The 20,222-nt window shown below is 47.0% G+C and overlaps 1 protein-coding gene and 1 long non-coding RNA gene across 2 annotated transcripts; one reads left to right on the top strand and one right to left on the bottom strand.

The window, feature by feature from the left end:
* The first annotated feature begins 1,808 nt into the window (after positions 1-1,808).
* Positions 1,809-11,746, top strand: CCKAR (cholecystokinin A receptor). Its single transcript, XM_042936749.1, has 5 exons — positions 1,809-1,923; positions 2,638-2,889; positions 5,856-6,117; positions 9,497-9,624; positions 10,999-11,746. Exons 1-5 carry the CDS (start codon positions 1,812-1,814, stop codon positions 11,532-11,534), a joined length of 1,290 nt encoding a protein of 429 aa, XP_042792683.1. The 5' UTR covers positions 1,809-1,811; the 3' UTR covers positions 11,535-11,746.
* On the bottom strand, positions 9,152-10,921 carry LOC122218549. The gene is made up of 3 exons (XR_006201994.1): positions 10,837-10,921; positions 10,317-10,426; positions 9,152-9,307 (listed from the first exon to the last, which is right to left on the bottom strand). It is a non-coding gene; the product is annotated as an uncharacterized LOC122218549 (long non-coding RNA).
* Positions 11,747-20,222: the final 8,476 nt, after the last annotated feature.

The following is a 20,222-nucleotide window of genomic DNA, read 5'->3' on the forward strand; positions in this document are numbered from 1 at the left end:
ACAACTATGATCTGATGGCTATTAATATTGTGATCTGTGATTTGGTGAACACCTTTAGTGTGCCAGGCCTTGACATTGCCTTAAGGCAGTCAGTTTTCATAACAAATATCTATGAAGCCATTCTGATCCCCATTTGACAGAAGGGAGTGAGTCTTAGGTTAAGAAACTTGCCTGGTAGTTCCCAGCACATGACCCGTGGAGCCCAGATTTGATTCCTGGTCTGTCTGATGCCAACGCCTATCCTCTTAATAACCACTGATAGCTTCTCCAACCTTCCTCCCACTTCTAGGGTCCGTGATCATAGTTTCAAAGAAAACAGGCGCCACTCTGTCTTCCCAGCCCACAGCCTGAGCCTCCCCAGCAAAAATGCCAGTTAGTTCATCCGCGTCCAGCAAAGATGTGCGTAGCTGTCCACTGAGAGCCCCGTCAGCACACAAGGGCCCCGCAGACACCTAACAAATAGAATGGATCTCAGCCCAGCCAAGTGGCGTGTCCAAAACACAGGTCTCACAGCTGTCATCTGCTTCCTCAAAGGTCTGAACCAAGGAGACCATCTGTAGGGTGGATATGGAGGGGCTTTCAAGGGCTACAGGGCATCGAAGAAAACCCAGACACCCAGGCTGGTCTTCCTCTCTAACCTTAGCTTTCACTGTTTGCCTCCCACTCACTCCTACTGTTGCCTGTTCCCCAAAGGGGCCACACTTATTTCCACCACAGGGCCTTTGCACTTACCGTGACCTCTGCCAAAAATACTGTTCTTCCTGCCTAGAAGAAGCCACTCTCCCCAGATCTTCCCAGGCTTCCTCCTCCTTGTCTTCCAGGTCTCAGATCGTGTCCTCTCTCTCGGGAGGTCTTTCCTGACCACTTCATCTAAATCAGCACCCCCAATCCATTCCTCTCCATTACATCTTCTGGCTTTACTCCCTTCATGGTGCTTAACACTATCTGAAAGGATCTTGTTCATTCCTTGCTCATGTGTTTAGAAAGTGCCTGGCAGATGGTTGACTCAACGAGTATGTGCCGAATGAATGGACCACCGAATAAATGAATGAACGGAAAACCTTCCTTACTTTTTTTGTACTAAGGATCCAGAAACCTATATCTAAAAACACTCCTCTCCTTTCGGTTAACAAGGGCAGAGATGGCAAGAAATAACACTGTGGTTGGTAACAACAGCCATGGGACAGTTATATCTACACACATTGCCGGGCATGGTTCCAAAGCTAAAAAGGCACTAATTGCTTTTATATAAGGAGGTAAAAACACAGTCCCTCCGTGTCCTTTAGTCCCGACGACGCTCTGCATTATCGTATCTGTTACCGTGTTAATTGTTCCTGTCTCACACAGCCAGTCCGGGCTTTATTCTGCATACGTCTGGGTTGGTGACAGGTTCCTGCACAGAGGAGAGAGGTGCCGGGGAAGCGTGTGTGTTTGTGTGTGTGTGTCTGTGCAAGTGTGTCCGTGTGTGCACAAGGGTGTGTGAGAGCAGTGACACTCTGGGAAGGGTTAACTCACAGTCAGGCTATCTGTGCTCGGGGCCCCAAGACTGGCCCGGGAACGGGAGGGGTGGGCTCGGAAGGTGGAGCTGGCTTGGCTCACAAGAGCTGCCTTTTCCAAGACAGGAGTGCAGATGCTCGCCCAGCTGGACCGAGCGTGGTGAGCGCACGTCGCCTTCAGGAATGGCTGGAAAAGCCCGCACCTGGAGACCCCTCCCTCCCTGTCCCTCCACGGCAGGTCGCATTTGGTCTCTCCGGTCATCAGAGGAATGAGCAATTCCCCGGCTCGCGGCACTTGGAGAACAGCAGGCAAGGATGGATGTGGTCGACAGCCTTCTCGTGAATGGGAGCAACATCACCCCTCCCTGTGAGCTGGGAATCGAAAATGAGACGCTCTTCTGCTTGGATCAGCCCCATTCTTCCAAAGGTAGGTGTCGGACCCTGTTATTTTCATTCGGAAAACGATTGAGCTCAGGGAGAAATCAGCAAAGGCGAGGCTGAGAGAGAAAATGTAACAAAGTCCTCGGGAGACAAGGCTGGGGAAAGTCGTGCGTTCACAAGTTTGGATAACGCATCAAGAAGCAGAACTGAGTCAAATACCCTTACGGTTCCCCAGGGGAGAGTTGCGTTGGAGGTATAGGACTCGGGGGTGGGGGTGTGGGGGGCAAATCCAAGGAAGGAGGAGCCGAAGTGTAATAAGAAAGGGGCACAAGGGGCGAAGCTGGAACTTACCAGCATCACAGAAAAGGTGCTCTGGCAGTCCAGCTGTCACCTTTTCTTGGGGTGGGGGGGGGAGGATCCGGCGTGAAAAAGTGATGAAAGTAAAATAACGCTTAGCAGCTAGGAAAGGAAGCAATCACCATGCACTGGGGAAGCTTTGTTCCGAAGAAAAAGTGGTTCCCGGAGAGATTCTTTAACAAAACCAACATTTTAGAAGCCACTGAATCCCTGTGGGCTCCTCACTTGGTTTCTGCAAAACGTTGTCAAGTACAGGAATAGTCGGGTTCAAGGAGGTGCACCCTTGCAAGAAAAAGAAAAATCTGCAAGAAATCACCGTTGGTGTCGTGGGCTATATGGATTTAACATTCTGCTCCCATAACCTCCGCCCGCCCCTCTGTCTCGTCCCTGTTGCTCCGTGCAGAGTGGCAGCTGGCTGTGCAGATCCTCCTGTATTCCTTGATATTCCTGCTCAGCGTGCTGGGAAACACCCTGGTCATCACGGTGCTGATTCGGAACAAGAGGATGAGAACTGTCACCAACATCTTTCTGCTCTCCCTGGCCGTCAGCGACCTCATGCTCTGCCTCTTCTGCATGCCATTCAACCTCATCCCCAACCTGCTCAAGGATTTCATCTTCGGGAGTGCCGTTTGCAAGACTACCACCTACTTCATGGGTGAGTTGCTGCCGGTGACTATTTCTGGAGCTCGCCCCAGACCCCACTGGGCCCCAGACCTTCCCAACCGTCGCCCCCACCGCCCCCACTGCTCCCCGACAGCCTCAGCAGAGGAGTCCTGCTGAGTGCAAAAAAAACCCCAAAACACCTGGCTGTGTGGGGCTGAGCGTAGGGGTGCAGGCACTGGCTTTCAGGCAGGTCCGTCCTCGTGCGTGCCCAGGACTCAGTCCCCAGTCGTACGTTTCAGGGGTCAGTTTCTCAGGGTGGAATAAGTTGTTAAGAAACCACAGAAGAGGTGGGGTTTGCTTGCTTCGGCTAGAGAGAAAGAGGCACTCGTGAGGCTCAGTCCCTTCCTGGAAGCCGTTGGTCGTATTCCAGAGCGCTGCCCAACCCGAGGCGCAGTTTTCGGGGTGGTGGTTGGAGGGCGGGGGGTGGAGGGTTCTTTCTACTGTTGCTCCTGCCTTCCCAGGGAACAGGGGCTACTGTGAACACCAGTTTCTTTCCGGCTCTAGATTCCTGTGTCGGGACTTACTTCCCAGCCTGGTCCCCCAGGGGCTGGGACCATCTCAGGCAGAGAGGGAGAGCGGCCTCTGGCACTAAATGAGGAGTTGATTTTGCTCCCAGAGCCTGTGGGTCGTTAAGCTCACCCTGACTGGCTGGGATAGGCAGCCCTCTGCCTTTGCCAATCAAAATGATGACGATGACAAAGAAAAATCACAAGGGCTGATGTTTTTGAGCACTTTCTATGCACCAGATGTTGTACTAAGTGCTTTTTTACTCCCACGATCCTATCTCCCGACCACCCTGTGAAATCTAAGATGCTTATTCTTCCCCGCCTCACCGAGGGAACAGAAGCACAGAGAGGTTAATAATGCGCCCAGGGACACACAGGTGGTAAAGCACAGAGCAGAGATTTGAACCTAGATCGGTAGCCGCCACCGTGGTGCGTGAGTACTCTGACTCAGTTTGCCAGCTGCCGTGGCTCTCCTGAGGCCGAACAAAGATGTCTCTCCGTCCCCTGTCTCCCTGTCTGCCAGACTGTCGTGTTCCTACCCAGTCTGAGGACTAGTTGAGGGGAGGAGGAGGCCGAGAAGTGAGGGAGGGTCGTTTTTTGTTCTGACCTAAGCCTTGCAAAATGTGCGGAGCTGAGCTGAGCAGAGCTGGGCCAGGGCAGTAATGACCAGAAAGCTTTCAAAGCCTTTATTTCTCCCAATTGACGAAGCGGGATCTAACCCTGACCGAACGATGATGAATTACTGATCTGTGTGCCACGGACAAACAACCAAGAAAGTGTCAGTCCTTGTCCAAGAACTCTGAAAAGAAAAATGGACTTACCAGTGAAAGGGATCATTATGAAACAATGAAGCGGTAATAATTACTAGCATCTCGTGGCGCTTTCAGCTTTCCAGGCCCATCCATATGTATCTTAACGATAATATGATTTAAGACTCTTAACCAGGGTCTGTGAAAGGAGATTTAAAACAAGCGCTCGTGTGATTGCGCAGTATAGTGAATGTGCTAAATGCCACAGACGTGCCTGCTTGAAAATGGTTATGTGAATTTCACCCCCCCCAAAATGTTTTTAAAAATAGCTAAAATGGAAAGCACGATAATTCTGAAAGTGTTTGCAACATCGTAATGGTTGTGTTGGATTTCTAGATCTGGTGATTTCTATTCTTCCCTTGATTTTGTGTTCTCCTCAATACTATTCCTAACAGTTAACATTCATTAATCGCCTAAAATGCAGTCAAAAAAAAAAAAAAAAGGAGAAGAAAGAGAAAGAAAAGAAAAAGAGAAAGAGTGCTTGCCTGGTAGGAGGTTTATAATAACGGTGGGCTCATTATCCAGACCCTGACTCCGGGGACTTTGGAACTACACTCTATAGCCTAAATGTCATCAATTCCTTGGGGTGATGTCCAGGAAAACACAGTATTCCCATCTCAGAACATGAGTTTTTATTTAATGGCTTTTGGGTTGCAGATTCCTTCAAGTCTCTAAGGAACCCTGGAGGTAGTCCCCCCCCAAAAAGAATATTTTTATATATAGTTGCAGAGAATTTATTTATATCCCTAAAAGGCCCAGGCTAAAAGTCTGTTCTCCCAAGCTTAGATTAATTCTAAGGTTTAAGAAATCATGGTAACGATAATCAGAAAAATTGACAGAATCCATGGATGAATCATGAAAGGGAATTTTAAGGGGAGAGGACATGATAATAAGTATACACACACAAAATACAAAAATTAAAGACAATTAAGGGGTTTTTTGACTCTGCCTAAGAACATTTTAAAGAAGGTGTTTTGGTGTCTTTCTCACTGATGACGCATGCTCCTTCTGCAAAATACAGGAAAGCAAAACAGAACGGGAAGGGAAGCTCTCGTCCTCCCACACGCAGCAACCCTTAGTTACGGTGTGGAATCTCCCCCTTCGTGTTTTTCCACTAGGTGTTTTTTCCACAAACTACTTCTTAAAGTTTATAACATTGCATTCTTAAAAACCGTCTGTGCTAGAAATTTTCAGAAAGTTGTAATGCCTCCAGCTCAGACCCCAGTGACCTTTCAGGGTCACAGTCCTTACAAATCTGGGTTATTAGGTCAACCTAACCTCAGGTTATGCTCAAAATTAGAGCTTTTCTGTGGCTGAGTCCAACACCTCTTCTGTGGGATAGGAACATAGTCCTTCCCCGTGGTTATTAATTAGCCTAAGCAGGAGGGAGGTTGTAATCAAAGTTCAATGAACTTACCTAAAATTCGGAAAGAAGATGTATTTGTAAGTAGATTTCTTTAACTGCCTTAAATCCTTTTTGAAACGAAACTGAGAATAAGTGATTTTTAAAAATATATACATACATTTGAGTCTGCACATACTCAGTGCTGTCCCTTGATATGAAACCCGTGCGGAGCAGATAACGTGCAAATAAACTCTGGATTTCAGCGCCATCGTAACTGACTTCTTTGTTCCTTTCCCAGGCACTTCGGTGAGCGTATCCACCTTTAATCTGGTGGCCATATCTCTGGAAAGATACGGTGCAATCTGCAAACCCTTACAGTCCCGGGTCTGGCAGACAAAATCGCATGCTTTGAAGGTGATCGCCACTACCTGGTGCCTCTCCTTTACCATCATGACTCCGTACCCAATTTATAGCAACCTGGTGCCTTTTACCAAAAATAACAACCAGACCGCAAACATGTGCCGCTTCCTACTGCCGAATGATATGATGCAGCAGTCCTGGTAAGGCGGTGTGTTTGTTTCTTTGTGTGACACAACTCGTTAGAGGTCGCGGTTTTTATAAAAACCGGAATGTGTCGTCCAGGGTGGCTGGGGGATCAGTTTCCTGGAGACCCGGAGAAGGATTATTCTAACTTCCTTTTAGGATGCTAGTGATACCAAACACCTAGCGTTCTGTTTTAAATGCCATGCATATATTAATTTAATTCATCCTCTCAAAACCCTATAGGGTAGGTACTATTCTTTTTTTTTTAATTTTTTTTTTTTTAACGTTTATTTATTTTTGAGACAGAGAGAGACAGAGCATGAACAGGGGAGGGGCAGAGAGAGAGGGAGACACAGAATCTGAAACAGGCTCCAGGCTCTGAGCTGTCAGCACAGAGCCCGATGCGGGGCTCGAACTCACGGACCGTGAGATCATGACCTGAGCCAAAGTCGGACGCTTAACCGACCGAGCCACCCAGGTGCCCCAAGGGTAGGTACTATTCTTGTCCCTATGGGCATGGAGACATGGAGAGGTGAAGTGAGTCGTTCAAGGTCACAAAACTAGAAGATACAGAGCCTCTCTGCTTACCCACTCTGCACAATGCCTCTGGATGGTCTGGGTGGGGGTGGGGGGGCGGAGTTGGCTAGAGGATTGGGAGGGCTATGATTTTCTTTTCTTTTCTAAGTTTTTAATTTTAAACTTTTTAAATGTTTATTTATTTATTTTTGAGAGAGAGAATGTGCATGCACTAGGGCAAGCCGGGAGGAACAGAGAGAGAGGGAGACACAGAATCCGAAGCAGGCACCAGGCCCTCAGCGCAGAGCCCGATGCGTGGCTCAAACTCATGAACTGTGAGATCATGACCTGAGCCGAAGTCAGACGCTTAACCGAGTGAGCCACCCATGATTTTTAAAACCTGAAGTTAAGGGTGCCTGGGTGGCTCAGTCGGTTAAGCGGGCGACTTCGGCTCAGGTCATGATCTCACGATCCGTGAGTTCGAGCCCCACTTCGGGCTCTGTGCTGACAGCTCAGAGCCCGGAGCCTGCTTCGGATTCTGTGTCTCCCTCTCTCTCTGCCCCTCCCGTTCATGCTCTGTCTCTCTCTGTCTCAAAAATAAATAAACGTTAAAAAAAAATTTATTAAAAAAATAAATAAATGAAACCTGAAGTTAAAGCAGAGAATGACTCCCAAATCCCATGTGGTTTTTTTTAGAGCTGCTGTTATGGTGCTCGAACAGAACACCTCACTAGAAATAAACAGGCGAGGGGCACCTGGGTGGCTCAGTTGGTTGAGTGTCCAACTTTGGCTCCAGTCATGATCTCGTTGTTCCCGAGTTTGAGTCCTGTGTGGAGCTCTGTTGTGACAGCTCGGAGCCGGGAGCCTGCTTTAGATTCGGTCTCTCTCTCTCTCTCTCTCTGCCCCTCCTCAACTCATGCTCTGTCTCTCTCTCTCTCAAAAATAAACATTAAAAAAAAAAGAAACAGGCGAGATTCTAATATCTCCTTCTTTGCTTCCTAGCTGACTGACGTTGGACAAGTTCAAGTAACCTCTCTGAGGTTCAGGTTCCTTATGTATACAAGGATTTAATAATATAGATTTTTTTTTTTATCTACGTCATTGGGTGGCTGTAAGATTCGAATGAGAGTATATGTATAAAATGTCATAAAATATCTTAAAAGTCTCACAAATGCAGGGTATTACGTTTACTAATACCAAGCATGTTTTAGAATCAGGGAACCCGATATCCAAAACTGGCTCAAAACTGAGATAACCTCTGCTTTCTCTGCCTTCCTTTTTTCATTTCACCCAAGTAACGCACGCACACACACACACACACACACACACACAGAATTACGTTGCAAATGAGAGAAACATTTCCAAGACTTGAAAAGGAATCTTATCAAAACATGTCCAATTGAAATGAGAAATGGCCCAGCCACCGTGAGCCTCTGACAATTTTATGGCCTAATCGTGTAACCTTACACATGCCAGAGTGCAAAAAAATGATTTAGGGGCCAGACTCATAAAGGAGGCTATGGTGCTTCAGGAATCAAACATGTTTACAGAGAGCATAGCTCTGTCCCACCAGGCACTAGAATAAGTGTGTTGCCAGGCCAGGCATCAGAAGCCGCCCGAATACTGTATTTTGCAAAACCTAAGAGGTTTTTCCATCATTCCTACCTATGCATTTAATGATTCTGCTGTTACGGGGAGCTTGCATGACTTCAGCTCAGGTCATGATCTCATGGTTCGTGAGTTCAAGCCCCTCGCTGGGCTCTGTGCTAACAGCACGGAGCACCGAGCCTGCTTTGTATTCTGTATCTCTCTCTCTCTCTCTCTCTGCCTCTCCCCCACTCACATTCTGTCTGTCTCTCTCAAAAATAAATAAACATGTTTTTAATTTAATAAAAAAATTTTAAAGAATTGATTCTGTTGTGATAAAGCCAACGAATAGTCTATCGTGATGCTTAAGAGCACAGGTTCTAGAATCATATTACTTGGGTTCAAATTCCACCTTTGCCACTAGCTGCGTGACTTTGGACAAATTATTTAATCTCTATACACCTCAGTTTCCTCACCTAAGGTATTATGAAAACAGTACCTACCTCATACATTCTTATGGGAGTTAAATCTAATTATATATACATATATATGTATATATGTACACATATGTGTGCATATATACATATATACATGTACATATGTGTACATGTATACATGTATACATGTATATATGTATACACATATATACACATATGTATATGTATATGTAACTTATGTAATATTATATACATTATATACATATATGCATATACATATATGTGCGTGTATATACGTATATACACATATACGTATATACGTATATACACATATACACATATATGTATATACACATATACACATATGTGTATATACGTATATACACATATGTGTATATACGTATATACATATATACACATATATGTATATGTAATGTATGTAATATTATATACATAACACTTAGCTTAGTGTGTAGCATGGTTAAGTCCTCCATAAATGTAAGCTCTTGTCAATGTTTATTGGTATTTTTGGTAATAGCTACATTGAGATCGTTCACATACTCTTTGTCGTTGTTAAGTTCTTCTTGGTTTTGCCTGAAGGCTTGTTTCAGGCACAGAATTACACCAACCCTTTCCAACTTAACTAGTCCTTCGTAAAAGACTTTATCTGAAAAAAAGGAAAGACGTAAACAACTTTGAATGACTGAACCACCAGACATGGAATTTCTAAGGCGATTAAATACTAGTAATTAATGTGTTTGCTCAGATCAGTTAAAATGGAGATGAACCCTATTTATCCCATCTGAGTTTGAAATACTGAAGTTGATGGTTATTGAATTTCTTTTTATTTTATTAGGCACACGTTCCTGTTACTCATCCTCTTTCTTATTCCTGGAATCGTGATGATGGTGGCCTATGGATTAATCTCTCTGGAACTTTACCAAGGAATAAAATTTGATGCTATCCAGAAGAAGTCTGCTAGGGGTAACTATCTTTTAGCTGTACATTTATGCCAAAATATCACAAAAGCGTGTTGCTCGTAGCATAGATACACCGAGGGTGTATGTTGGCGATTTTTGAAAGTATTCTTAGGGGACTCTGTGTCATGAGGCACAGTCAATGAGACCTAGTGTCCTTATTTCCTCATCTGTGAAATGGAGAAACTGACATAATACACACATACCCGATTATCAGCTGAGGGCCCGTGTGTCCCACACTCACTGCACTGTTATATTCAAATGGACCCCTTCAGCAACTGAAGTGGATTGTAATTCCCCCATCCTCTCTTCCCTTTCTTTTTCAGTTATTTATTTATTGAGAGAGAGAGAGAGAGAGAGAGAGAGAGCTAGCAGGGGAGGGGCAGAGAGAGAGGGAGAGAGAGAATCCCAGCCAGTCTCCACACTGTCAGTGCAGTACCTGAGGTGGGGCTCGATCTCACAAACTGAGATCATGACTTGAGCTGAAATCAAGAGTCCAACACTTAACTGACAGAGCCACCCAGGCGCCTCTCTCCTCCCTCTTTGTCACATTACAATTGCCACAAGGCCTCGCTTCCTCCCCACTCATTACAATCTGCTATCCACTAAAATGTATGCCGACACCCTTGTTGACATAACTTCTTGCCCTTCTCCCTCTACCCCTTCAGTCAACTCTTTTTGATCGTGTGTGTAACTTACGTGTCTCTATAGCTTCTTTGGTTTTTGTTGATTTCTGCTCATTATCCAGGTTTCTCAGTAAATGCACTGTGGAGGCTTACCCAGCAGGCGAGACCCTTTCCCCTTAGGGTCTGGAGAAAGGGAGGAAAAAGTGTGCAGATTCGTGCACTCATAATTTTTTTATCCTTACAATTGACATGCATGAAATATTATTTTGTGATTATATACTATGCATATAATAGATGATGTGTTATTGTATTAGTTTTAAGTAGCTTTTCTTTCTTAAAAAAAAATGTTTATTGATTTTTTGAGAGAGAGAGACAGAACACGAGCAGGGGAGGGGCAGAGAGAGAGGGAGACACAGAATCCCAAGCAGGCTCCAGGCTCTGAGCTGTCAGCACAGAGCCCGAGGCAGGGCTTGACTTCATGAGCCAGGAGATCATGACCTGAGCGGAAGTCGGACACTTAGCCAACTGAGCCACCGGGTGCCCCTAAGTAGCTTTTCGTTTGAAGGAAAGGACTACTATGGATGGCTACTTACCCTCACCGTGAGGGCCCAAGGGTGCCTGCCCAGCTCTTCCGTTCAAGTCTGCTTTGAGCCCCTTGATGGAGGGGGCGGGGCTCCCACGCCCTCTGTCCCGCGTGACCCATCCCCAACAGTAAGTGATGTCGCTTGCCCCCCCCCCCCCCCCCCCCCCCCCAGAAAGGAAACCGAGCAGCAGCAGCAGCGGCAGGTACGAGGACAGCGACGGCTGTTACCTACAGAAGCCCAGACCCCGCACCCGGCTGGAGCTGCAGCAGCTGTCCAGCAGCGGGGGCGGCAGCAGAGTCAACCGCGTCAGGAGCAGCAGCTCGGCGGCCAACCTAATGGCCAAGAAGCGGGTGATTCGCATGCTCATGGTCATCGTGGTCCTCTTCTTCTTGTGCTGGATGCCCATCTTCAGCGCCAACGCCTGGCGGGCCTATGACACGGCCTCAGCCGAGCGCCGCCTCTCCGGGACCCCCATTTCCTTCATCCTCCTGCTGTCCTACACCTCGTCCTGCGTCAACCCCATCATCTACTGCTTCATGAACAAACGGTTCCGCCTCGGCTTCATGGCCACCTTCCCCTGCTGCCCCAACCCTGGTCCCCCAGGGGTGAGAGGGGAGGTGGGAGAGGAGGAGGAAGGCAGGACCACGGGGGCCTCCCTGTCCAGGTATTCCTACAGCCACATGAGCACCTCTGCCCCACCCCCGTGAGCTGTCCCCAGCGCCAGTGCCTCCGCAGGAGGGGGTGGAGGGGGGAGATGACAAGGAGGGTTCCATTTCCAGTGGGAATTGTTCACTGTCTGCTTTTCATCCTTCATCCGGGGTCCAGGGGAAGTCGACGGAGGCTGGGGCCCACATTCGGTTTCTGGGCAACTGGAGGCAGGAAATGTTCAGTGAACATTCAGTGAACATCAGAAAAACCTCAACAGGCCGGTAACAGGAGTCCAGCAAGGCTCGTGTTACAAATGCAACTGCCAAACACACGTTCAAAATGGCGATGCGGACCCTACTTAAGCTCTAGAAGTTTCCAGAACATCCAAGGTGAGCGAGCTCTCACTCCCCATAGGGACACACTTCTATGCTCTGCCTCATCTGCCCACGCAGGACTGTGGAGGCTGCTGTCCTCCCCCCGGAGAGTCTACGGCTCACATACTGTACCCAACCGTCTCACCACCATCACAAAAGGTAACATGAAACAGAGACTCTTCTGGCCAACAGCCTGGCTCTTTCTTTTTGAGGTTGGTGAAGGACATTCAGAGACACAACCTTATGCTATCACTGTCATCAAAACAGCAAACGGATTGTTGTCTAAAAGATGGAATTTGGAATTTATGTCTCTAAAAAAGAAAAGGGGTGTGTGGCAAATAGCTGGATGGAGTGCTATCCTCCCATAGTGAATATTTAAGAGCCAGAAGGTACATAGACATTTTTTTTGCTACTTTAATGGCCTGTATTATATTGAACCCCGTGGCTTCTTTGCCTCAGCTTGATTTCCCATATTCATCTGGCATTTCCTCCCTTCCAGAAAGACTCCAGGTACAAAGGTGAGTTGTGACCGATGTGTTCCTGTCCAAGGGAGGAAACAGAAACATGTATAGTCAGTCCCAGAATAAACACTGGCATGCTTGGACTCCATTCTCAAATAGCTTTGTGTGTCAAGGCTGTCTGTGCCATCAAATACAATCTGTGCATTTGTTAATAATTGTATTAATTTTATGTATAAGTATAAAGCAAACATATAAGTATGCTCTTCACATAGAAGTATATTCTTTGGTGTTTAAAATAAGAAAAAACGAGTAGGAATGGATGTTGGAATTCAGTCATTATTATCATTCTGCATTCCTGCACAACAGCTGGTTTCATGTGAACTTTTCTGTGCAAAATTAGGATTGAAACCTCTCTCCTCTAATTTAGAAATCTCAATTAAAATGAGACATGAGCTATAAATTTAGATAGCGGTAAGTGCATTTCTAGAATAGAACCTATCAATCTAGTCCGCAAGCACTTCTTTTTCTTTCTTTCTTTCTTTTTCAGGGTAACATTGTCTTGACTGTTTAAATATATTGACACAGACATTTTTGACAGAAACAACTGTACATATCAATGTAGGAATGAAAAAGGAAGAAGGAAGGAAGAAGGGAAGGAAAGAAAGAAGGAAGGAAGGAAAGAAGGAAGGAAGGAAGGAAGGAAGGAAAGAAGGAAGAAGGGAAAAAAGGAAGGAAGGAAGAAGGGAAAGAAGAAAGGAAAGAAAGAGAAAAAGGAAGGGAGGGAGGAAGGAAGAAGGGAAGGAAGGAAAGAAGGAAGAAGGGAAAGAAGGAAGGAAGAAGGGAAAGAAGGAAGGAAGAAGGGAAAGAAGAAAAAGAAAGAAGGAAAGAAAGAAAGAAAGAAAGAAAGAAAGAAAGAAAGAAAGAAAAAAGAAGGGAAGGAGGGAGGAAGGAAGGAAGGAAAGAAAGAAGGAAGGAAGGAAGGAAGGAAGGAAGGAAGGAAGGTTGAGGACATGACTATTTATGATGGGGGACTTTTCAAGCCAGATGTTAGTTTTTCTATTTCTGAGACTGCAACATAATGTTAATATTTATAACCAGTCATCTCAAATATTTCAAGGTAAAAATTCAACCAATTAAAGCACGTCCTGCTACATGATAAAAGAAGTAAGAGATGAAATTGTCTCCATCATTTAAGTAAATTCTACAAAATCTACAGTTTTGCTGCCAGAGGAATAAGCCTTCCCCTCTGACTATGTGAGCATGTAAATAAAGATAAATCAGCCTCTCTCCCTTTTGAAGGAACTTCTGGAAGTTCCAAAAGTGTATTAACCTTAAAATAGGGCTGCCAGATTTAGCAAATAAAAATACAGGATGTCCAGTTAAATTCTAATTTCAAATAAACAACGAATAATTTTTTTTTAGCATGAGTATGTCCCATGCACTAACATACATCCTGTATTTTATCTGGCAACCCTGCTTTAAAATAATTTAAAAGGTACATAAAAATATAAATAAGCTTTCCCAGATATAGGACAGTAATATGCCTCTGTTCACTAAATTTATTGGAAGGTCTTTAACTTAATGGAAGCTTTTTTTTTTTTTTAAGAGGAAAAATGCTATTAACTTTCAGAATCTCTGTCTGACCTTTGGGAACGGTACTATCAACAGGCTGATCTTACTTAAAAATAAACATGTTTAGGAGCTCCTGGGTGGCTCAGTTGGTTAAGCATCCAACTTTGGCTCAGGTCATGATCTCACGGTTCGTGAGTTCAAGCCCCGAGTCGGGCTTTGCGCCAAAGGCTCGGAGCCTGGAGTCTGCTTTCGGTTCTGTGTCTCCTTTCCTCTCTGCCCCTCCCCTGCTCACTCTCTCTCTCTCTCTCTCTCTTCCAAAACTAAATAAACATTAAAAAAATTTTTTTTAAATAAAAAAACATTTTTATTAACATAAAGCTGTTCTAGTACATTGTTGAGTCAACTGCCTTTATTTCATGCTGAATTGGACTACTAATTTGAATTTGAACTCAAGTGGCCTGTATGGTTAAGAAAATAGGTTCACCAAGTTCCTGGTATTTTCTAGTGTTTTCAGGTAGCTTCTGCTCATCACCAGAATGGTAAATTACAACTTGCGCGCTGGAACGTGTCTTCGATCTTTACTCAGCCCGTGTGTCCCAGTGGCTTCTCGTGCCCTGGTTACTGCGGTAACCTCTCACGCTAAACTAGCAGTGGTGAATGCACAATGCATATATCTACGTGCTGGTCACACATGCTGGTGTGTGCTTAACACGTATCCCCTCCCTTTAGTTAAAATATAATCACGAGGCACGTGGCAATAGCTATTGAACCTCCGCTGCAATGCCTTGCAGTGTTTTGCCCAGCACTCTGCCCGCTGGGAGTGCCCAATAAATGTTACAGCCGACCTCTGCCCTGCTCCCAGGGTTAGCTGAACCCTCTCTCTATCCACAGCAGTGATTCGCAGCAAGGGGGCATATTCCTGGGGGAGCATCAGAATTTCTAGAGGGCTTTTTCCAACTCGATATGGATCCTCTCCCAAGAGTTGGCTGTGTGAGTATTTGCTGCCATCTCTCGCTTCCCTTTGCTCTTTTCCTGGGTGCGTGTGTGCGCACAATTGGGAGATGTTTACTAGTGGGAGGTCGTCGTGCCTGTGAACAGTGCCAGACGAGGATTTTTTTTTTTCAAAAGGGCCAAGCAAACGGACAAATGCTGTATGATTCCATTCATGTGAAGTATCTGAAGTGGTCAAAAATCACAGAAACGGAGAGCGGAAAGCTGGTGACCCAGGGCTGGGGGAGCGAGGAGGGGGAATTTCGGCATTCAGCAAGCGTAGAGTTTTAGTGTTGCAAGAGGAAAAGTTCTAGAGACTGTTGCACAACAGCGTGAAACTACTTCACAATACTGAACGGTACACTTAAAAATGGCTACGATGTGGGGCAGCCTGGGTGGCTCTGTCCGTTAAGCATCTGATTCTTGATTTCTGCCCAGGTCGTGATCCTATGGTTCGTGGGTTCAAGGCCCGCATTGGGCTCTATGCTGACGGCTCAGAGCATGCTTGGGATTCCCTCTCATCCTCTCTCTCCGCCCCTCCCTCATGCACACGCGTGCTCTGGCTCTCACTTTCTCGAAAAATAAGTCAGCTTAAAAAAAATAAATGAAAATGGTTACGATGGTCAATTTAACATCACGCGTTTTTTTGCAAACTGGAAAAGTGGGGGGGGGGGGGCAACTACTGGTCTCTCACATCCCTTGATTTTGCTCCTCTCTGTCCTCATTCGCTTTGAGGGGACGAGTAAAGAACCATCACAACAATCCTGATGCCTATGCCCAAGTCCCCGGCTCACTCATTAAGGCTGTTGACATTATGAGCACCCACCTGACGCCCTTAGCTGTTCGCTCCCTCCACTGCCGTCCTGTACGAAGCCTGTGACAGCATCTCTGCTGCAACCAAGGCGCTCCTTCCTCTGCTTCCTTGATTGGATGTGTCTGGTCCCTCTGGCTTCCTAGCCACCCTCAAGCGGAACATCGGTTCCAGATTTCCTAAACCAGCTCCCACCGCAAGGGCCAGCAGCGTCTTACCCTACTCTTACAAGCCCAGCCCAGGAGGAATTCTAGCTCCTCCTTCTTTCTCGCCCAGGAAGAGAAGTCAGACAAGCAGAGATCACCCAGCACCCGGCATTGCCCAGAGCACATACAGGTGCTCGTAAGTGTTCGGGGGGAATGAATGGAGGAGTGAACGAACGAATGCATTTGAAGGGAGTTGTTCGTGGATGCTAGTTCTTTCCCGGCTGTTGGGAGGTGGGGGGAGCACTTTGCACTGAGTGTGCGGTCGTGCTTGGCAGAGGATGTGGCTGACGGGCAGCCACACGTGTATGTGACGTCTGGCCGATCCCGCTTTCAAGCTCGCTGACCGTAACGCCTCCTTTGAGGGTAAAGCGGAGGTACTCCGGACCCCAAGTCCAGAAGCCCGCGTCCCAGTCGTAGCCCTCTTGCTTTCTTGCTGTGCGGCTCCAGGCAAGTCACAACCCCCTCTCTGGGTATCGGCGCAAAATGCGAGGTCGTCGATCCCTCTCTGAGACTGTGTGACTCGAATGGCTCAGAATGTGCGATGTTCTTTCATCATCCCACACCTGCTCTTTCGTTTCATTGGCTTCCCCGTTGACCTTGCAGTCAGAGAAGCTGCCTGACACCCAAGCACATAACCACCTCGGAAGAAGCCCTTCACCTCCGGAACGCCTCTGGGAGAAGGCTGCCAGAGCAAGAGAGAAAAGGTCCCAGAGAGGAATCTGCAAGCCCCGAGCCCCTTCTAGACCACAGCTGCCCAGAGCAAACAGTGGGAAGCTAGTTGCTGGAACGCCAGTCCCCTTCCCACTGACACACAGGCATACGAAGCGACTCCCAAAATAGATTCGGCCTGCGTGAGAGGGAAGCAACATGTATTCAAGCCTGTTTTCTGCACCGTACAAGTCACCGCTGACAGCAGGTGACAATAAACACTCAAAAACAGGGATGAAAAGGGGCGCCTGGGTGGCTCAGTCAGTTAAGCGTCCGACCTTGGCTCAGGTCATGATCTCACGGTTCATAGTTCGAGCCCCATGTCGGGCTCTGTGCTGACAGCTCAGAGCCTGGAGCCCGTTTCAGATTCTGTGTCTCCTTCTCTCTCTGCCCCTCCCCCACTCACATCGTCTCTGTCTCTCAAAAATAAATAACTGTGTTGGGATGAGCACTGGGTGTTGCATGGAGACCAATTTGACAATAGATTTCCTATGAAAAAAAAATTAAATTAAAATTAAAACAATTTAAAAAAAAAAAGAATGAATGAATGTTGCCTGCATGTTTAATTCTCAAAGCAAAGTACGTGAGGCATCCTTTGCCACCTCTCAACAGTGAAGAGACCGAGGCTCAGAGCAGGTGGTGATGTGTCCAAGGTCAGGCAGTTAGTAAATGACAGACGGGACTGGGCCGCATCCTAATGCCACCAGGCTGCTATTGAGATTAGGTGACAGCTAGGAGTCTAAGCAGTCAAGCTGGCAGGTTCGTTTCCCGTGACGCCGTTCAGTTCTCGGTCCTTGTGCCATAACAACCCCGAGGAAGAGAAATCCTGTCCGTGTCCCCCTCTCCTCCCTCCCTCCACGGACATTTGGTCCTCTCTCTGAGCTCTCTGAATGTGGAAGATTTAAAAGCTGGCTTTGTAGCCGTGCCCTGGATGCCGTTATCCCTATGTTTATTTTTAGAAGAAAGATAATACACTTTGCCACCTCACAGGGAAGCCGAGAGATAATGTCAGTAAACAAGCCTTCACCTCTTCGCAAATTATCGACACCGTTAAGACAGATCTATTTTCTCGGAATCATCGGAAAGGAGGCAAATCCTGGCCAGCTTATCCACCCGCCTGCAGCGGAAAGCTTCCTGCCTCGGTCCTCCACCTGTTCCCTTTTTACCAAGTCACCCTTCCCTGGTGACATCGGCAGGTTACTGTGACCCACAGGCCACGGCTAGGATGCCCGGATGTCCCCCCCACAACCCCAAACTCGTCACGTCTGAGACACAGCCATTTGCCCCATCCTACAACACTTCCGGTTCTCTCTGCCTGCTTATTGGACCCTCACCCTCTCGGGTTATTCTCGGCCTCGAGACCTGACTCATCTTTGACGAGGTGCTATCGGAGAGCAGTAGAGAACGTGGACTCCGACGTCAGGAATACTCGAACTCCTTTCCCAGACCCAGCACTGGCCAGCACTGGATTGGCAGGTCAGCCACCATGCATGCTGTCCTCATCCGTGGTATTTACATCAGGGGTGTGAAGGATATTCATGATACCAGATTTCAAATAGTATTAGAGGATATGAAAGGAAACTCTTTCACACTCAGACTGTGGCGGTGGACGGAAGTGGCAAGTTGGCCAACATTCCGGAAGAAGAACCAGCCGCAGTCCCATTGATTTGCCAAGCCTGTTCTGTAACACACATTTCCTCACCTTTCTCCCGCCCGTATACAAAAGACAGAGAGAGGGGATTTCTTTGAAGAGCGTTGTAAACTGAGTGGGTCGGGATTGCCGTGTCATTGCCTTTTCCTCTCACCGTAGAACCAAGCCAGAGAGACTTCCGGAAACATTCGGAGAAGGAGGAATTTTTGTCAGAAGGGGGAAAACTAACACCTCGCCTTTCTTTTCATGGGACCTCAATCTGGGGGAATAGTTCCAAGGGAACTTGTGTCTCCTGGATTCAGGATGTGTTTCTTGTATCTAATGTTGTAAAGGGTTTAAAAAAAAAAAAAAAGAGCTGGGCTGGAACCAGGTTTCCAAGGATGGAGAGTGTCGTAGGTGGATTGAGCTGCTGTGACAATAATCCTGTAAACCGGGTAGCTTAAACAACAGAAATGTATTCCTCGAGTTCTGAAAGCTGGGAAACCCAGGATCAGGGTGCTGGTTGACTTGGTTCATCACAAGCCCCTCTCTGTGGCATGCGGAAGGATTCCCTCTTGCTGTATATCCAAGTGAAGGAGAGGGACTCTCTGTCTCTTCTTCTAGGGGCACGAATCCCACTCAGGAGGGCCTCACCCTCATGCCCCAATTACCTTCCGAAGGTCCCACCTCCTAGTCCCCTCACGCTGGGGATTAGGGCTTCAACATGTGAACTTCGAGAGAACACAAGTATTCAGCCCATAGCAGAGAGGGAAGAGGGCCCGGATCCAGGGACACAGCAGACATCAGAGAGAACAGCCAGGCTTGCTCGTTCTGGGACACAAAGGGTCATGTGAGCTGTGCCAGCAGAACAGGAGCTGGCTGGAGAATGCGTCACCGACCTCAGAAAATCATGCAATATTGGGGGCCCCCCACAGAAGGTGGTTGGGGGGGACGGGTATATCCCAGGAGGGTGGAAGGCTCTGGAAAACCCACCACGTTGCCCCACAAGGGAAAGAGCCAGCATTTGCACGTCTGACCTGACAAAGCTGATTGGTCCACTGGAGAAGAACCACAAACAGCATCGCTTTTTCCGTTTCACCACTTACCCCTCCTGATATCCTCAAGAAGGGATGAAGTAAGGAAGAGAGAAAGAGGAGGGGGGAGGGGATAGACCACCAGCTTCTTCTTTCCTGATGGATGTCTTGCCTGGGACCAGTCTGACTTAGAGGGAAGGTATAAACTGGATGTGAGAGAAAAGGTTTGATTTATATTGTGTTTAATACCTAAAAAATCAAGTTGTTCTAATGAAGAGAAAAAGAGAGACAGGAAAGAGACAGCAAAGGTGGGGGAGCTGCCGGAGACAATCGTGGAGGGCGTGGGGCCAGGGGTGTGGCCGATCTACCTCCGATAGAGATCGAAGACAGAAACCAAAAAATAGAGCAATTTCCTGACTGATCCAAATCTGTCAACACTTGCGTTACATGTGAAGTGTACCTGGCAAATAGGATGCACTTAAAGAATGCTCGCCATCATTAGTGAGATCTAAGACATCTGGGTCAATTATTAGCCCAGTCTGGCTGGTGTAGCCAGTCGCCATTGAGAACACTCCAGTCAGAACCACCTGTGTACTTATCAACCCAAAAGCCACAGTAGCTGTTCCACTGGCCTCCCAACCCCCAATTCTCTCCCCCCTGCAGTTCAACCCTCTCTCCCATTGCCTAAAAGCCCAACTTCCTTAGCTTGGCATGAAAGTCCCCAACAACTGAGTCAACCCTCCTTTCCGACTTCCTTCCTTATCAGTCAGTCTGCTCTTCCTTTCAGAATAGAATGATTTGCTGTTCCCTCAAGCACCTCCCGGCACTCGTGCCTCCCCCTGTTTGTGATGTGCTCCTTTTCTCTCTAGCTTCCTGATAAAACCCCATCATTCTTCATGTCGGCTCACACATTATCTGCTCCGAAAAACCTCCAAAATCTTCCAGTGGAAAGGATTTCTCC

This window comes from Panthera leo, chromosome B1, assembly GCF_018350215.1.
Source record: "Panthera leo isolate Ple1 chromosome B1, P.leo_Ple1_pat1.1, whole genome shotgun sequence".
In the NCBI taxonomy this organism is placed as follows: Eukaryota; Metazoa; Chordata; class Mammalia; order Carnivora; family Felidae; genus Panthera; species Panthera leo.